The following is a 19,438-nucleotide window of genomic DNA, read 5'->3' on the forward strand; positions in this document are numbered from 1 at the left end:
ATCAAAAAAATGGGAAATGTGCTTATTTAGTTTCTTAAACTTAAAAAATAGCATTGTGTAGTACTCACCATGGTATGAGTTTGTCTTTGTTGTACTTGTAAGATTGAATATAAAGAAATTATTTTTTAAAGCTTAATTTCAAGTTGCTTTATGAATTGTTTGTTGATGCACATTAGATTCACTTGTGATAATTATTGTGCAAAAAGGCTCATTCATATATTAGCACTGATTCTTATTTGACCTAAATTTTACCATTGAAAGTCTTGTGTTTTGTTGCCTTATTGACCTGGCAATAACTCTCTTTTCTGAATGAACAGGAAGTTGAGAGTGAGGCCGTGTCCTCCCTAGGTCAACTTAATCTCTGTCAAACACCCATGAATTACTGTTTGTAGCTCTATTAAAATGTCAAAACAAGTCAGTCAGAGGTGCACAGAGGATAGAGGGGCATCCATAGTCCTCTGTTCTGCAACCCAAATACTTTTTCCTTATTATTTAACTTTTGTTCATTGCTCTGCCATACTTAGTTGTCTGATTTCACAAAGATGTTAATGAACCATATTTTTCTAAGGTTCCATCACTCAGCCAGTTGAGAGCTGTAGATGTTTCAGAAATGGGACTGTTTTGTATTCTGAGGGGTTTAGACACTTTCCTCGGGTCTCTATGACTGCTCCACTATACCATTACCCCAGAAAAAACTCTTCCTTGTCTGAGGAGGACAGGAAGGTGAGTTTGGGGCCAGTTCTTCCCCAGGCTTTGGCTCCTCAGACATTGCAGCCTCAGGAAGAGTGCTGTTTTCACTTGTTCCTGATGTGGCTTGCTAAAAGAGTGAACAGGCTGATAACAGAACAATGACCCGAGTGAGGTTCAGCTCAGAGGCAGAGTGTATCAGCAACTGCAACCATTGCCATCTTGACCACCCTCTGACCCCAGACTCCCTCATAATTTTTGGACATGCTTAGAGTTCCCTCAGCAAATGCTCACTTTGCAATCAGAGATTAGTAGTGTCCTGTAGCATCTTATTGTGGTGTAATTGCTACACATCCAGTAGGAGAATCTCTCCCAGTATTGATATTGAATTGATAAGGTAGAAATGTTGCCATATTGACGCTTAGTTTCTTGTCGTTTGTGCTTTTTAATATTGACCTAAAGATGCTTTGTAGGGCTCAATACACTTCACTTTCCATTCTCTCCAATTCAAATGCATCTGAACAAGGAAGACTGGAAATGCAAGCCCAGGCGTAGACATTTCGCTCTATGCTGCGGATGAGAGATTAAGTTTGGCAAACTTTGATATATAATATAATTAAATGTATGTGAATATAATATTATTAGCTTTTTATGATTTATTTTTTATTTAAACCAGAAGCCCTTGTGTGTGTGACAACATATTCTAATCCAATGTGATGTCTGAAATAATGAGTTCTTGAAGCCTAATGTCACCAGGGCTTAAAACCATTTTTATTTTTGTTATTTAGGCTCTCACTTTGGGCTTGGCCCTCTGTTCTGCTGAGATAAAAAAAAATCCTCAGAATCCCTCTTGAGATTTCTGTCCATTGTCTTAATCATGTCAGTTTATGCTTCCCCAAATGTAATTGTATAAGGCACTCAGTGGTGACACAGGCCCAGCAGCAGAAGGGTGAAAATCATACCAGCAGAGTGGACCAGTAGCATGTGGTCTTTGTTTTAACTCTTCTCTCCAAGTTCAATGCTGGGCAAATTCTTTGAGAAAGTGAACATTACTGTGACCTACTCACCCCGAAGGGCAGAGCACTTGAAGTGAGTAATCTGAAGGGTGCAGGGCATTACTTTTTGGTACACCCTATACATATAACTTTCCACTTTATTTTGTTACCTTGATAATGTAGCAAAAAGCTTAAAATCTCTAGTAAGAAGTAAATGACCTCAGCTTTCAAAATGATTTGCAAGGATTTGTCACACGAGGTCACATGGTCATAAACCGCAAAATGGCTTGCTTCAATCTGTTCCCTTCAAAAATGGTCTTGTCGAAGGACCTTTCATTAAGTTGTTACATTACTTGCGTTCATGTGGAATGACCATCCTCATATTGCACTTTAAGGGTTAAAACATTTCTCACCTGAAACAACAACTTTGAACTCCCCTTTTCTCCTCTTGCTGCTCTTCCTATGCCGCAGTCTTCTCTTTCTTTATCAATCCATAATTTTCATCTTCCTCCTCAACAGCATCTTTCCTTCATGGATTCCTTTTTCAAATTTCTTTGTCCTAATTTCTATCCTTTTTTCTTGTTCCTCATGTACTCTTTCTTTTTTTTCTTTTTTTAAAAATAAGGCACTGTTTTTTCTCTCCTTTTGATTGACAGTTGCTGTCATCTCCAGCACTGGTGCTTCTAAGACCTTGTCATTGAAAGAGTTTGCTTGACAAGCGGAGAAAAGCACATTCAATATTTTTAAACCTTGCTGATTGACATGAGTATCCTTCCCCTGCAGTTAAGAGCATGTTTGTTTGTATAGACTCTGATTTGTGTTGGAGAGTGTCATTCTTACTGCTTGCTGGACACTTTCGCGTAGATGCAGCCTAAGCCAAGATAAACTCTTGGATAACCTCTGACCTCTAGGGTGCTACTGCTATGTGGACTGAATTGTGGCTTAAGAATCAGGCAGCCACTTTTCTTTAAATCAGAGACTGCTTATCATTTTCCTCCCAGCTGACTTTGACTGATGGTGAATGATGCTTCAGCGCTCCTCATTGCCTTTCTAAAGGTTTTTAGTTCCAAGCAAGTAGTACAGACCTCTCTGTTGCTTATCTGTGCAGGTCAATGTTAAGATAGCCTTGGACTGTTCTATTAACCCTCCTCACACAAAGGTTAACAGATTTCTCACAGATACATCTAGAAATGACCATAAGTGGTGATGCTATGAGGGTTAAAATGTTAAAGATGCACCTAAAGAGCTGTGTGTTTGAGACCACACTTTTGATTGAAGGGCGTGGATAAGATGAGTTCATGCTCATTGTTGTCTGTCATTCCATAAAGTTAGCAGCTCACTAACTGATTTTTTCACTGGTTGTCAGCCTTGTTTACATAATTGTTCGAAAAACAAAAGGAGTTGGTGCATGCGACCTTGCTCATCAACAGGTGAATGTCAAGAGCCCCACCAACTCAGTATCCTGTTCCATTGCATCTTTTTTCTAATAATGACAGAATTCACTTTTTAAGGTGAACTAATCCTTTTATGGTCTTACTAACACTCTATGTAGCCTCTAGGAACAGCGACTGGCTTGAAGTGTCCTGAAGACAGTTGGTGTGGTGGGCTCTCTCATAGCCTTGAAATTGAGTGAGCTAGCTGTAATACACATGTGACTCCTCATCTCCAATTCACATTGAAGAATCAACAAGCCATATTGTCTGTGACCCAACAAATGTGATCTGGTCCAAACTCTTCTTTCTTGTGAAGAAACATCCTATTGCAAACCCAGTAGCAACATGTGGTTCATGGGGAGTGTTTATTCATGCTGTGCTCCTTATTTCGGCCAGCTTAACCTTGGATTGCTACCAATATAAACTGTTGCAATACTCATCCCATGTTAAGTTGACTTTTAAAATATATTTTTATTAAGACAAAACCCTAGGCAATCTTGGCAGTTGTGTGTATTGGCTTTTTTGAATATAGAACAGCCCACCTGTGTTATAGAAATTTTTTCTATAGATATTTTAACCTCTTTTTATCCCTACTCACTACATCACTTTCTCTTTCCTTGCTTTCTGTTGTTTCAGCAAGGTGTGTTTTTATTGTTATTCCTTGACTTAATAAACTGATCTCTCTTTTCTGTGATGGATATTATCAATGTTCTTATTACTCAGGCTCAAACTCAACTGAGCCTGCATGAGCCTCTAGGGCTGATGGCGCAGTTCCAGAGAACGCACCGTACAACAACGAGAGCCAGATGTGAGAGAAAGGAGAACTAACTAGACAAGGGATTAGAAGGGATGGTATGGATGAAATGATAGTGATGGTGATGTGCATAAAGAGAAAACACTACTGTATGACATTAGGGGAAAGAGATATAGAATTTAATACAAAAGTTAAAGGAACAGATCACCCAAAAACAAAAATTCTGTCATTTACACACATTCATGTCATTACATACTCATATGACTTATTCTTCTACAGAACACAAAAGGAGATATTTTAAGGAATGTTCAGTATACTGATTTCAATAATGTAGCTGTTGATAGTGACTCACTTTCAACGTTTAAAAAGCACCCCAAAGTATAATAAAAGTAGTCAATGTGACTTATTGAGGTAAAAGCAGTTAATTTGCATTTGCCTCATTAGGTTGTTATAAATAGTCATACATTATTGGCGGCCACTAGGTTGCTAGGGCATAGGTAATCATTAGAACTCCTGAGAACATTTTTAGGTTTATCACAGCAGTGAAGCACAAATCAGACTTTGTTATTCTAGAGCACTGCCAGAAAGAGCAACAAGTCTAGGGGGAAAAACAACATGGCAGTCAAGTCCCAACACCACCAGGCTATTAATGAGAAGAGCTGTTCCTGCAGCGTACCAAACAAACAAGTGTGACGGTCAGAAAAACAGCTTGGAGCCCTTATCCAAACGGGCTAGTGCAATGAGAGATAGTGTGAACGAGGGGTGACACTGAGGCTATGAGGAAAAGGAGAGCAACACATCAATGTGCAACGTAATGTTTTATTTTTTGCCTCCCTTTCTCTCCATCATTCTTTCTTTTAGAAGAATGAGAGGAAGTGATAATCCAGCTCCTGCCCGCCCCATGCCCTAGCTTCTCTCTAGCATGGCCCTCTGTTTGTTCAGAGAGGGGCCGATATCGGTGTCGGGGGTCACGTCAAAGTGAAAGAGAGAGACTGTGTGAAAGTTCACTGGGAGGTGAAGGCGGGGCGGAGAGGCAGAGCGGAAAGGTGAAACCCAGGTCATGGACGAGTTTGACACACTCGCTAGTGCTATGTGGAATGCAAGTGCGTGTGTATGGGGGGGGGGGGGGTTACGAATGACAGCAGCAGATCCAGGCCCTTTTCTCTCTCTCCCTCTTCCTCTTCTTCCTCCTCAGTAGCTGTTGTTGTCCTTTCTCTCTTGGCGAGGCTACAGAGCATTTCAAAGGGAAGAAGAGAGCAGAATGAGAGAAAACAAGATATGCATGCAAATCCACAAATCACTTATCTCACCCAGGTGCTTATCTGCCACAGTGTGTGTGATGTCGTGAGAAGTGTTGTTTATAAAGCACAGGTGGTTGAAGTAGGTGGCTTACAAACACAGTTGTCTATTATGGTCATTTCCTGTCATTCTGATGCATCTTCCTCATGGTGGTTTTATGGTTTAGTAGAGTATTTATTGTATATAAATTTGTCAATCATGTTGTGTTGCGTGTGTGAGGCATTTATTTCTGTTTGAAAGTTTGATGACATATTTGATTGTGTTTGTTTACATTCCCAGTGCTCCGCTTAATCTGTAAATATCTGTTAAAATGTGTGTGTGTGTTTGTGTGAGTGGGTTTGTTTGGGAGGAAGGAATGTGCTCTGTTGTTTGGAAAGCCAATGCTGAGGGGTGCATGTTTTGGCAGTGCTCCAGCAAGGTCAGTAGCTAGCCGGGTCAATCATGGGTCATTACCAGCACATTATTGGGTCAGGTCCGGGTCACAAGCGGGCTGAAATAGCCTCGCATTCAGGGTGAAAGAGTGTAAATGGCCCTCTTTAACCTCCCTCCATTCTCCTGTAATCCCCTGCTTTGTCATGTTGCTTTCCCCTGTGTCTCCTCTATAATCTCATTTAGAGGCCCTGCTCAATTATGTAACATTGGGAGAAGTGAACTGGCCTGATCTAACAAGGACAGGAATGGTGTCAAACTGTGTTTAATGAACTTTAATGATCTCTCTTTGTCTTCCCATTACAACCACCATCATTTCTGTTTTTAGTTATTGGATCTCTTCACCCAGTGGGACTGGTCCACGTATCTGGCTGACTATGGCCGCCCTACCTGCAAGTACCTGAGGGTTAATCCACACACGGCACTGGCCCTCCTAGAGAAGTGAGTGTCACTCTAACGCTTGTCCCTTGCTCTCTTTCTCTCACATTGCACATGCATATCCGTACTTTAAGGCCTTGTTTACACCTGGTATTAAGATTTTGGGTAATGTGATCACAAGTGGAAATACAAGACAAATACTCCTGGTTGTAAAATGTTTCCCATATGCATATTTGTTGACCAGTTGTGTTTGGATTTGTGTTAAGAGGGGAGGGTCTACATCACTACATCAGTATATTACTGCATAATACTCGGAATTGTCCATTCAGACAACTCTGTTAGGCCAGTTGGTGTAACATTTGTTGGAATATAGTTGGTCTAATGTGTTTTTATGTAGATACCATAGTATATATGACTCCAAAACCTCCATAAACTGAATAAAATGCAATAAAATGTTTTACAGGGTACTATATAGGCATGCACCGGTCAGATGGTTATTTCCCTTCAAACCCTACATTTACATTTATGCATTTGGCAGACGCTTTTATACAAAGCGACTTACAGAGCCCTTGTTACAGGGACAATCCCCGGAGCAACCTGGAGTTAAGTGCCTTGCTCAAGGACACAATGGTGGTGGTTGTGGGGATCGAACCATCAACCTTCTGATTAACAGTTTAGTGCTTTAGCCCACTACGCCACCACCACTCCTACATAACTGTAAATATTGTTTTTAGTGGTAATCAAATACATTCGAAAGAATAAGCATTCAAATTCTGAACTCAGTGATCACGTGTTTTCAATCCCTTCTGAATGTGGTTTACGTAAGTGTACAAATCTCAAAATGTTTTGGACCGCATTTAATGCCAGGTGTTAACTGGGCCTAAGACCTCAGTCCATACTCATTTGATCTATCTTAACCTTTCTGCCCTTCCTCTTATCTGTCACTCGTGAGCAGGATTTCCAGATTGTAAGTACTCTGATGCATTTTGTGTTGGGGTAATGAGAGTGTACCAGTTGTTTTAACAGATATGATCAGTTTTGTGTTTATATGTTTGGTTTGGTTCATGTCTTGCTTTTCATTGCACGTTAAATTAAAGTTTGGATCTTTATTGATGTACATTTTCTGTGCAATTTATTTATAAAGCTATAAGAGAGTCTGTGTTATATTGTGAATTTTTCATGGCTAAATAGCATAGTCAGGCAGTGCGCACAGTGCAACTATATACACAAGATGGCATGGCCTCATGTGTCTTTTACTGAAGCAAATTTATTTAGTGTGATCCTTCTGATAGACGTACACATAAGAAGTCCCGGACATGTAAACTAAGTTTAATAGTTGCCCACTATGGGTGCTGAGCAGTGATATACACAGTAAATAGGTGATGAGCTATTTGAATTTGCAGAAATGTTTATTCAGATTATTATAATGAATACATTTAACTGTCAATTGAACATTGGTGTCTTTTATATCATATTAATGTTGCTGCTATTTTGTAAAAGCAATAAACCAATCGAGGCTATGGGTTCATTTTGAACTGCTTCACACAAAGTAAACTCCATACCTGTGGTAAAATCACTGTAAACAGAGACTATCATTGCTTATTGCTTTATTCTTTGCTTTCAGATTGTGTTAATTCCTCATTGGTGTGTGTGTGTGTGTGTGTGTGTTCTTGATCACTGCAACTTTCTGTATCCCTGTGCCATTGTCTTTTTCTTACCTCCACTCTTTTCCTTTCTTGCTGTGTTCTTGTGTCTGTGGTATAGAACAGCAGTGGATTGGCATTACACAATCCTTCACACACATACGCACACACACTCGCCTGATCCCATTTTAGCTACACTTACCTCAGCCTTACCCTCTTGCCCCTCTGTCTCTGTGAAAGTGATCTGTATTATTTAGCCTGGCAAGGGTTAGTGCAGAACTAAACAGGAATAAACACATTATGTGTGTGTGTGCGCGCGCGCGTGTGTGTGTGTGTGTGCGTGCGCGTGTGTGCGCTTTCTTGAAATCAGAGCATGATAGTCTATTTGGTGAGAATGGCTTTTCTCTATTGGAGTGTATTTGAAGAGACAATGTAATTTGGTGGGAGGAAATTAAGATTAAATATAAGACTACAAGATTTAGCTTGTTTGGAAAAACCCCAGGCATTAAAAATCATGTTTGTTTCTAAGTAGTGGAAGAAACTACCGTGAGGATTTGATGTTGTGTTCTACCTCAAGTATGAACTCCAGAAATGTGGTTGTATATGAGCTCACTGTAGTCATCCTGCCTTTGATAAAATTGGTACATATATCAGGACATGTGACCGTTGGCCATCTTTGAAATGCTCCTGGGAGTCTTATTTCCAGTCTTGCCAGTGCAGCTCCTATCTACTTGAATGGGGGAACACCAAAATCCCCAAAACAGTTTGAAAAGTTTACGATCAAAGAACATATTTCAAATTATCAGTAAAATCTGACAACGCTGGTATCATAAATTGTGCTTCTTCAGATTATGCAAAAAAACCTTGTAGTTGATATAGCTTGTATAGGTAATGCACATGTGTGTTCTCGAGATGATTGACAGTCTGTATCTAAAAGGTGATTGACACTTTTTGCTGTAAGGCGGGACCTCCGTTGACCGTTGGGTGCTAGAGCTTCTTTGTTTGGCGTTCCAATTTCTCCCAATCATTTAAATATAAGTGGCCCATCTCTGCTAAATAGTCTCTGACTAAACTAAGTTATAACAATACAGTGCGGAAGCTTTACTTTTACAATCACGTGGCCAGTAATCTCTAGCACTCAAATACACATTTGACCTTATTTACTTTTGTTTGTTGAACTCCTGAAGTGTCACACCCTATCACGCTAATCAAAACAAGCGTTTTGTAATAAGCGTGGTGATTGTTATCACCATGGCAATGGTAGGTGGCTGTCTGTAATATGGCAGCGAAGCATATAGCTATGGCAACACAGTTATGCATCCATGACGATGACTGTCTTTCTTATAAGGCGTTTCTCAATATGCAATCTTGTCTGTTCTTGTGAATTTGTGAAACATCATCAGCCACAGCTACTACACCAAGCACTGTTTCAATTCAAAGTCCGCATCAAGCCAAGTACAGTCCAAATGCCAAGATGTGTTCTTGCTCCGCCCATTTTATCAAGGACGCATTGGAAAGTGACTTATGTGGACTTGGGATAGCCCATTATCCCAGAATTTCGCAGCAACCAGCAGCTCACAAATGTAAATTACAAGTTTTTAAATACTGTTTTTGTGTCACGGAATGTAGTTTTAAGATTTTTTAGGTGATAATTTAGTTGTTTAAACTTAAAATCTGTTGTCGATTTATCAGGATAGAGCCTACTTGAAAATTTGCTCCAACGTTTTTGGAGATGTGAAGTCCCGCTATCTATATGATCAAGATCACTCATGGTACCCCGCTGAGAACAACCTTATCTCAGCAAGTACTTTTGAAATTCACCTGATTTGAAATTGCAATGTAGTCATCATTGCTGTGAAATTATTGTAGACCATCAGTTTGTCATTTTATTTCTGACTGACCATGAAAGGAAACAATGAAAGTTGTAATTATTGATTTGTATACTTAAAATTAACATATTTTGAGACATGCTAGGATGCAAGATCACTGAGAAAACATGCAAGATGAGCAATGGACAGTTGTAACACTGTTAAAACACTCACATCCTTAATTTGAGATTTTTACACACAATTGAATCTAGTTAATTCAAATAAAGTATGTTTAATTGAGCCAACATAATTTAGTTCAATTAGGTCAAATCAATGTACTTTAGTAGTTTTAACTCAACTGTGTTAGGTTCGTCAAATTCAATTTTCTTATGGAAACTTGCCAGGTGCATGCCAGGTAAGGAGAGTCAAATGGTTGCTCTGTCAATTTGATAGCAACTGCTTATGGAGTTAAGCAATACTTGAATCAAGAATCACTTGAAAGTGAAAGTCAGTCCTCAACCTAAGCACAAACGCCAATCTTCACATCAATGGTATCCCCAAAATTCCAACAGAACAGAATTCAACAAACTCTTTTTAAATACCAATATATTAGAACATTAAACATGAACAAATCTCCTCCTGTTCTCATCTTGCTCAAACATGCATAAAATAACATTTAATTTCATATTTATTCACCCCATCCTGTCCCATGCAAAGCATGCTGAGAAATGGAAATCCCCTGCCCAGTTTCATTAATGCTACAACATTTTTTCATGTAGTCTGGATGGATTAAGTAAATGTAAAAAAAAAAATTCAAATTTTTATTGTATGTAATGCAATGAAGTCAAGTTGAGGCAAAATGTTCTAGAATTGTGTTACTTTAGTTTTAATTAAGTTTTTTTTTTTAATGAACTATATTCATGGGAAAAAAAGAAAACTCATAGCAAATGCTCCTGGATTTGTGTCAGCTTTTATTCACAACGAAACTTAGATAAGTAGGCAAGACAAAGAAATCAATGAATTAATTGGTAGAAAGCCAGATAGACAGATAAACATTATACATATGTAAAGGGATATAGATTAATTAATAGTTTAATGAAGAAATAAACCAAAAGACACAAAAACCATCTCTCTGTCGCACCACCGTCTGCCTTTATCCCTCTCGGAGGCTTAATTAGCCTGATAAGGGGCTGGGTGTGTAAATTCACGACCAGGCCCCACCCTCCACCCTGTCACATTCCTGCCTCGTTCTCTCAGGCCGGTGCCACTCCTCCACACTTTAATGGATGACAGTTGTGCCTCCATGGGCGGATCGGAGTCAGTCTTCCGGGCCCTGGCGGACGGAACGCCCTGCCACATTCTCTGGGAACAGAAGGGGTCTCCCCCGCCAGGTTCTCCTGCTCCAGGCGGTTGGCTGTCTCAGACCCCGCCTCGTTTCAGCGGCTGGTAGGGGACTCCTCCGCCCCCTGGCAACGGTCCTGTCCGCTCCAGGCGGTCGGTTTGGAGCCTCTTCTCCCCTCGCAGTCGGCGGACTTTCCTCTGCTTCCAGGCGGCCGGGCTCCTCCGTCCCCCGGCAGATGGCCGCGGCTGCTCCGTTGGGGTGGATGGTAGCGGCACATCCCTCCTCCTTCCCAGGTATTCTGCACCAAAGTAGTTCAATGGAAAGGAGGCGGCGAGAACCGGCTTGACAATATAAATTATATTTATAATATAATTTATAAACCAAAAGACACCAACACACACATAGGTCGGACAGCCCTTAAACGTTGCACCACCGTCCGCAGTCTGCCTTTATCCCTCTCGGAGGCTTGATTAGCCTGATAAGGGGCTGGGTGTGTAAAATCCCACCCTCCGCCCTGTCACAACATAGTAAGACAGACTAAAAGAAAGACAGAATGCATTGTAAATGATTTTGTCAAGAAGATTTAGTCCAAAAATATGATTGTATATGTGTATTTTTGTGTGTTCTTGTCATGATATTTTGTATCAGGTTGAGGAAAACCAAGAGATTATTTCCAGTTGATGTGTTAGAATTGATATATATGCAAGCAGAAATTATAGAAATATTTGAAAACAGTCACAAAGTATAAAATGTGTGAGTAAATTTCACTTAAGTTAGGATAATGTTATATTTAGCATATTGCAAATGGGTGTTACAACTGGCATGAGGACAGTAACAAATGTACTCCTTGTCTTCACACACTAATTGTGGAAAACCGAAACCAGGAATATGCCTTCGGATGCTGCTTAAAATTCTGCCTCGCACCAAATGCAACACATAGACATCACTTTGTTTATTATTCAATAAGTGCAGAAACTGTAGATTCACTGTTTTGGACTGCCACCTCCATACCTGTGCATTGTCCTCTCTGCGATGTGGCATGGTGCTTCTTATCTGGTGTGCAGCCCGCTTTACAATTACAACAGGCTGTTTTTGCTGACTTCTGTTATTGGCTAAATTGTTTTATTTGCTTGCATTATTTATTATTGCCATTAAATCTCCTAGCTTTACTATTTGAAATCAATTATCAGGCTGAGGAGTACAGACTACTCAGAAGATAAAAATGAATTTATAAATGCCTTTAGGATTATGTATTGCTTTAGTTTTTTGTCAGACTCTGGTACTGAGAACTTTGGCACGGTTTGGCTGGTTGCGAGTGAGAGGAATGTGCGTGCATTTGCTCAGTAATCTCCATGCTACTGAGAATGAGCATTTGGCACAAGTGGCAGGAAAGTGAGCAGCCTCATTAGAACCACTGTGCAGAACCGCTCCAGGATTCCTGCAAGAAACCACCATGTGGAAAGTGTCTCTTAAGTACACAATGGTTGTCTCCGTGGTTGAAGTCGGTGCCTTTCCTTTAGGTCTCTAAGGGTGCAGCACCCTGTGACCAACATGGCATGTGAGTGGAAGTGGCGCCCCTCTCTCATCATTTTCCCTGGCCTTTTTTCGGGTCATATGCTCTATTACATAGTAATGCCGTTATTGAAATTACTCATTTTCCAAAGTTTCCTTGCATTAGACAGACCAGATCTTTTAGTGAAGCCATCTTGCCATTCTCTCTCTGTTTCCTTTTAATCCCTCATATTTTTTTTCTGCCTGTCTGCCTGCTGTGATTTGTAGGTTTTATCAGTATTTTATTTTGGGAATAAATGAAAATGTCTTGTTCTACAGATGACTGGAGAATCAAAACGAAGGAAAACAATAATTTTCATATTTTTTAATTCAATTATCTCATATGCTTCCTTCATTCTTTGTTTGCAGGATGAAGGACACCAGCCGTAAGAACAACATGTTTGCTCCATTCCGTAAAAATGACCGGGACAAACAGAAGCTTATAGACACTGTCGTCAAACAGCTGAGAAATCTCATCGCCTCCAACCAGGCCTGAGACAGCATCAGTGGACCGCCCACTTCATGATGAGTAGCCACCACCAGAGGGTGTGGACTGTGCTTACACACCTCCATCAGTTGAATGTGTTGTTCTTTCCCAGACCATCACAAAACACACAAACAGAGACTGCACTAACATGAACACTAGGATGACAATGGATGTGAGCATGCACCCCAAAGGTTCATCTGCTAAACCTAGTGAAATCTGCCATCCTATGCATGTGTGATATGATGTTCATTTTCCACTTGCATTTAAGTCTTCCTATATGACAACCTAAGCACAGTTTAAGGATGCCAGATCACCATTTTCTCTGATAAACAGGAATTTGGGTGCCTTTTATTATCAACTTCAGCTTGTGACAATAGACTTTTGTTCCATCACATTAACTTCCTGCCACAGTTTAATTTGCCATTACAATAGTGCTGAAGCTAGAGGATTATTTGTCTTATTTTTTTATTTGAAAACTACCGTTACACTGTGTGGTGGATATTGATACTTAAATCACTGTAAAGTTAACTGGACTTTCATTTTATTTTCATAATGCAAAATTGCAAATCAAATTTAACAGTATCTGTGATATGATAAACTCACTGATGTGTTTAAAATGCTTTTGAGTGTTGATTGTAATGAGAGAAGTTCTACTGACTTACACAGGGAATCAAGTTATTGCCCTTATCTCAGTTAAAGGGATAGTTCACCCAAAAAATGAAAATACTCTCATCATTTCAAGATTTATAGTGAAAAAGAGTTACATTTTGGTCTGTTCTCACCCAAAACCAAATGGATCACTTCAGAAGACTAAAAATTCACCTGAAATGAATTGACTTTCAGAGCTGAGATATTAATTTAAAAGTCTTTGTTTGTGTTTAGCTGAAAAAAATGACATACACATCTGGGATGGCCTGAAGGTGAGGAAACAATGGGAGAATTTTCATTTTTGGGTGAACTATCCCTTTAAATAAATTGTATGCTAGGCATGTCACATCCTTATTTAGCTATCGTTTATTACTGCTAAAACATCCAGTGTCTGGATTGGTTGTATATTTGATTCATAATTGATTTTCAGTTGTGTGACAGCTTTGGAGGAGTTTTCTTTACTATTGTCACCAAAATTACCAGGATAATATGATCACGGCTAGGTTCAGATGTTTTCTGATTGGGCTTCCAATGGCTTATGTATTTCCTTTTCATTATTTTCAAATATATTAGCCAGAATTGAATGCAATAACTGACAGAAGTTCTGTAAGGATAGTGATACCTACTCAAAAGTCATTCATTACTGTACCTGCCTAATGATTTATAGAGATAAGGAGAATTAAATACGTTGATAGGTTGATTTTCTTTGACTGCACATTTATACAGTGGTGTGTCTGCTATGTGAGTTTTTTTGTGTACATCGCTGTACATTAAAACTAATATAAATTGCTTTTAGTATTTAAACTATGTCTTCTTCCCATAACTTTGCTTTCTGTGTTAGGAATGTGGGTGCAATATTATGTCTTTGCTTTGCCTTTTTATCTAGGTCAAATGTGTGTTTAAAGCCTGTCCCTTACAACGGATGCAAAATCATACAAATATAAAGGGAATTGTTTTCATATGTGGGGACAGAACAATTGTCATGTCCGATTATTTTATAAATTGTGTTGTTTTCTGGATATGGCTCTTTCTCTCTTTGCCTTGACTTTTTTTGCCATGCCAATAATTGATTATGGTGTTTTCCACACAGCACCTGGATTTAGATGTATGACCAAGGAACAGACGTGTGTTGGTATGAGAGTGCACAAGAACGTGGTTGTTGCTGAGATTGTTGAGAACAGTACTGATTTGTTTTGCTCTTTACATAGAGAGATGCACTGTACAGATTGTTATATGAAACCACTAACGAATGATATTACAATACTAATACATTTAAGAAATGCCAAGAAATACATAATAAACCAATTGAGTGTGCCTTGTAGACCTTTATTTTACATTTCAATTATTACATTTTTCAGGGCTGCACATTCATTGGCATACACAATAGAGGAGCCACTGCTTTACCACTTATGTCATTTCTTAACTTAACAATGAAAGCATCTGGAAATGGAGTTTACAATGACATATGAATTTATACATTTTGGAGATTTTGACCAAAAGTGACGTACTAAATGATGTATACTTCTATCTTAACAGTCCTGCAACAGAAGAGTATGTGTGTTCATATGCAGTCCCACCAGGATTTCATGGCACTTTTTCCTGATAATTGCATTCCAAAATGACTGAATTTTCTGCGGCTTTTCTCAAGTATTGTGATGCAATTTGCAGCGTTTTTGTGTTACTTTGCAGTGAATACTCACAAATCATCATATGATACCTGTTTAAAAAACAATAAATACACACAAAATACCATACATTAAGCCTGTGATATTGGAAGACCCTTAATTAGAATTTTTTTTAATACATTTTCTACAGACAATGAAAGAAAAGATTTCTAAAGTTCAAATAAATAATTCTGTAAACTAAAAACACAAATGATTAAATAATTAGGCCGGTTGCAATTACATTGCCTAAATGGACTTACACAAACAATATTATAGTTCATATATATGAGCATGTACATATTGAAATTTATTAGTATTTGGAAAAATGTTACGTATATGAAAACAACCATTTTTTTTTATATTTTTAAATATATGTACATATATGTGACCTTTTTATATAAGCACATAAATACACTCACCTAAAGGATTATTAGGAACACCTGTTCAATTTCTCATTAATGCAATAATCTAATCAACCTATCACATGGCAGTTGCTTCAATGCATTTAGGGGTGTGGTCCTGGTCAAGACAATCTCCTGAACTCCAAACTGAATGTCAGAATGGGAAAGAAAGATGATTTAAGCAATTTTGAGCGTGGCATGGTTGTTGGTGCCAGACGGGCCGGTCTGAGTATTTCACAATCTGCTCAGTTACTGGGATTTTCACGCACAACCATTTCTAGGGTTTACAAAGAATGGTGTGAAAAGGAAAAACATCCAGTATGCGGCAGTCCTGTGGGCTGAAAATGCCTTGTTGATGCTAGAGGTCAGAGGAGAATGGGCCGACTGATTCAAGCTGATAGAAGAGCAACTTTGCCTGAAATAACCACTCGTTACAACCGAGGTATGCAGCAAAGCATTTGTGAAGCCACAACACGCACAACCTTGAGGCGGATGGGCTACAACAGCAGAAGACCCCACCGGGTACCACTCATCTCCACTACAAATAGGAAAAACAGGCTACAATTTGCAAGAGCTCACCAAAATTGGACAGTTGAAGACTGGAAATATGTTGCCTGGTCTGATGAGTCTTGATTTCTGTTGAGACATTCAGATGGTAGAGTCAGAATTTGGCGTAAACAGAATGAGAACATGGATCCATCATGCCTTGTTACCACTGTACAGGCTGGTGGTGGTGGTGTAATGGTGTGGGGGATGTTTTCTTGGCACACTTTAGGCCCCTTAGTGCCAATTGGGCATCGTTTAAATGCCACGGCCTACCTGAGCATTGTTTCTGACCATGTCCATCCCTTTATGGCCACCATGTACCCATCCTCTGATGGCTACTTCCAGCAGGATAATGCGCCATGTCACAAAGCTCGAATCATTTCAAATTGGTTTCTTGAACATGACAATGAGTTCACTGTACTAAAATGGCCCCCACAGTCACCAGATCTCAACCCAATAGAGCATCTTTGGGATGTGGTGGAACGGAGCTCGTGCCCTGGATGTGCATCCCACAAATCTCCATCAACTGCAAGATGCTATCCTATCAATATGGGCCAACATTTCTAAAGAATGCTTTCAGCACCTTGTTGAATCAATGCCACGTAGTATTAAGGCAGTTCTGAAGGCGAAAGGGGGTCAAACACAGTATTAGTATGGTGTTCCTAATAATCCTTTAGGTGAGTGTATATACAGAACATACTATATAGTATATATTTAATATTAGTGTTTACCATATATTGCCATTTATCAGATTCGCACTGTATTAAGCACTTCAAATTCTGATCGCGTTTTACTATCCAACTCTGATTAGATGAAGTGTTATCCGTTGCTATATTGTAAGATGACTGATGGGGATGTACCACACAAAACGTTTTCCATCAAGAACTGTGTACTTGAAAGACAGCAAAATATGGAGTGATTGAATGGCTAGGTGGATGGAGATGGTTGACTCAATGATAATCCACACTACCCACTGGCTTTTTGGGAGCCAGTCCTATTAGCATGTCCATGTAACTATAAATTGCCAGTCGCACACACATACTATCCAAGGGAATTTTAAGTGAATCTAGACATGCTGTTAACGGCATGTGATGTAGCTGTGATGTACGTATGCTGTCTGTGGTCCAGTGAAAGTTTAGACAAGTATTTTGATAGTGAACTCAAAACCTTCCAGGTTCACTTTAATTTAACATTCGTGCAATGACAAATGTTTTTGGCCATTGCTGGTTTATACATGCAGGGTTAATGACACGCAGTGACACAGAGAAGGAGACGCATACTTTATTACTGTGGAGATGTTCGAATGGCAGCTGCAGAACCACCCACACTGCAATTTATAAAGGTGGTGGAGCGTTATGGTGGTCAATGATGGCTGATATTTAGATGAGAACTTAGATGAACATGAACCACCTATAACTTTGCTTAGTACACACCATGTAAACAACACTCCTCTTTGCTTGCACACTATCCTACTTCATCTTCCATAATTTCATTGTGACACAAAACATGCCTCTTCCAATTCTGTGCAATCACTGTCCCATCACGCAGTGTGGAATACCCCCTGCCACCTCCATTTATGTCTGTGTGTGGAGAACATCACTGAACTGTGACCACACCACAAACACATTTTTCCCTTCTTCATGCTCTCAGATGTTTGGAGTGAGTTAGGCAAAACAAATCTTTTGGGGCTCACTTGAGCGCGACAGGCCTTTTGTCAGGGTTCAGGAACCGAGCAGTGCCAGCTTAGAACCGGATGATGAATCCTGCCCATCTCAGCACCCATTTCACTCTCTCTGGCCCCGGGACTGACGGCAAAGTTCGGAAGTTCTGGCAAATATGGGTCTGTTGCGCCAACTGTAAAACTGAAGATTAATTGTTTCTTCATACGACCCAAGCTAAAGAATTATTTGTACTTTTGTCTTATAACCCATGGTGAAGGAGTTAGATGATCCAGTCCTCTTGGACCGGGTTCATTAACATTTAAATAGGCTGTAATTTTTTGCAAGATGTCCACTGACAACGGTGACTTAACCTCTTTTGTGAGTTAAGATGACTTCCAGTCACGCATATACTGTTTGTTTAATTTTTTTAACCCTTTGATCACTAGCTACTAAAGCAGATGAAAGTCAAGAATTCATTGAAAATGAATTCAACTGAATGGCAAAGGACACATTCAGGCATAGAAAAGACATTTTGTGCCTGAGGAGCAAGTGTGGACAATTTTTCATGCAAGGCTCATTACTCCCAACCACAAAACATTGACCCGAACTTTGAAACTAATGTTCAGCTGTTTATGTGTGTGTTTGTAATACATCCCGAACTTTACTGGACCACATATAACTAGGGTGGCTTCCTGATGCTTGTTTAAATAACTTATTGTGTGGAATCGAGTATTTGTGTATGTGTGTGTGTGTGTGTGTGTGTGTGTGTGATAGAGAGGGAATCAGGGAAAGGGATGAAAGAGAAGGTACAATCTCATTTTGCGATCAAGGTAAGGCATCACTTTGCATGTTGTTTTGAGCATAGCAAAAAGACTGTCCCTTGTTCTTATTTGGGCCGATTCAAAGAAACAAGGGATGACCTGTAAAAGCTGTGATTCATCTTTTGCTTGACCAGTCTTTTTTATGGTTGCTATCTAAACTCTTTAAAGTTTTGTTCATTTGAAACTTTGTAACAATTCTGAAAGCACGTTGCATAGAGATATTGAACTGCAATGTGGTCAGCAAACCTGGAAGTACCTCATAATTCATGCAGTTTTTCTCCCATGTTTTTTTGTTGGTCAGGAAGTCCCAAAAGAGCCTGTAGATCTTTTATATTACAGAAACGTGGGGATGTTGTACCGTATATGACAGTGTTTACAAACTCCACTTTTCAAGGTTGAAAATGATAAAACCTCGACAATGATCCAAGACAAAGTGTTGAGAGATGACAGAGGTGGGATGTAATTCAGAACATATGGTAATATGTGATAATGAATGCCACTTTAGAGACTTTACTGACTCCTGTGTCTGTTTATGTGAACCAAAAAATGCTGTCCACAAGTCAAGACATTGATGGATTTATCTTTTAAAAGTGGTCATGTTTCCTTATATGTGTGTGTCTGAGGGAGCATCCACAGCAGCAGAGGTCAGGTGAATGACTCCTGTCTCACAATCCAGAGAGAGAGAGACAGACATGGACAACATAGCGTGCAGAAGAATGTAGAATAAACATTTACCTGAACAAAAAATATGGTGATGGTGAAAGCTGATAGCATGTTCACCCGCGGATCTTTGTCTCTTGCGGAAGAGAGTTAAAAATATCTTGCATGTTTGTATGCCGATAGTGGAAGTTATTGTTAAAATATGTGTGTGATTGAAAGATGAAAAAGCTG

General features: G+C 39.5%; 1 protein-coding gene across 2 annotated transcripts in view; it reads left to right on the plus strand.

Annotated features, from left to right (window-relative positions):
* Window positions 1-15,041, plus strand: part of exoc6b (exocyst complex component 6B) — a 146,778-nt gene extending 131,737 nt beyond the window's left edge. The window contains exons 22-23 of one of the 2 annotated variants that reach the window (XM_052127243.1): window positions 5,926-6,038; window positions 12,689-15,041. In XM_052127243.1, the coding sequence (XP_051983203.1) occupies window positions 5,926-6,038; window positions 12,689-12,815 (240 nt within the window). In that variant the 3' untranslated portion in view covers window positions 12,816-15,041. The remainder of the gene's footprint in view (window positions 1-5,925; window positions 6,039-12,688) is intronic. The other variant, XM_052127251.1, reaches the window with a different exon arrangement.
* The last annotated feature ends 4,397 nt before the right edge of the window (window positions 15,042-19,438 follow it).

Source organism: Xyrauchen texanus, chromosome 1, assembly GCF_025860055.1.
Source record: "Xyrauchen texanus isolate HMW12.3.18 chromosome 1, RBS_HiC_50CHRs, whole genome shotgun sequence".
Classification (NCBI taxonomy): domain Eukaryota; kingdom Metazoa; phylum Chordata; class Actinopteri; order Cypriniformes; family Catostomidae; genus Xyrauchen; species Xyrauchen texanus.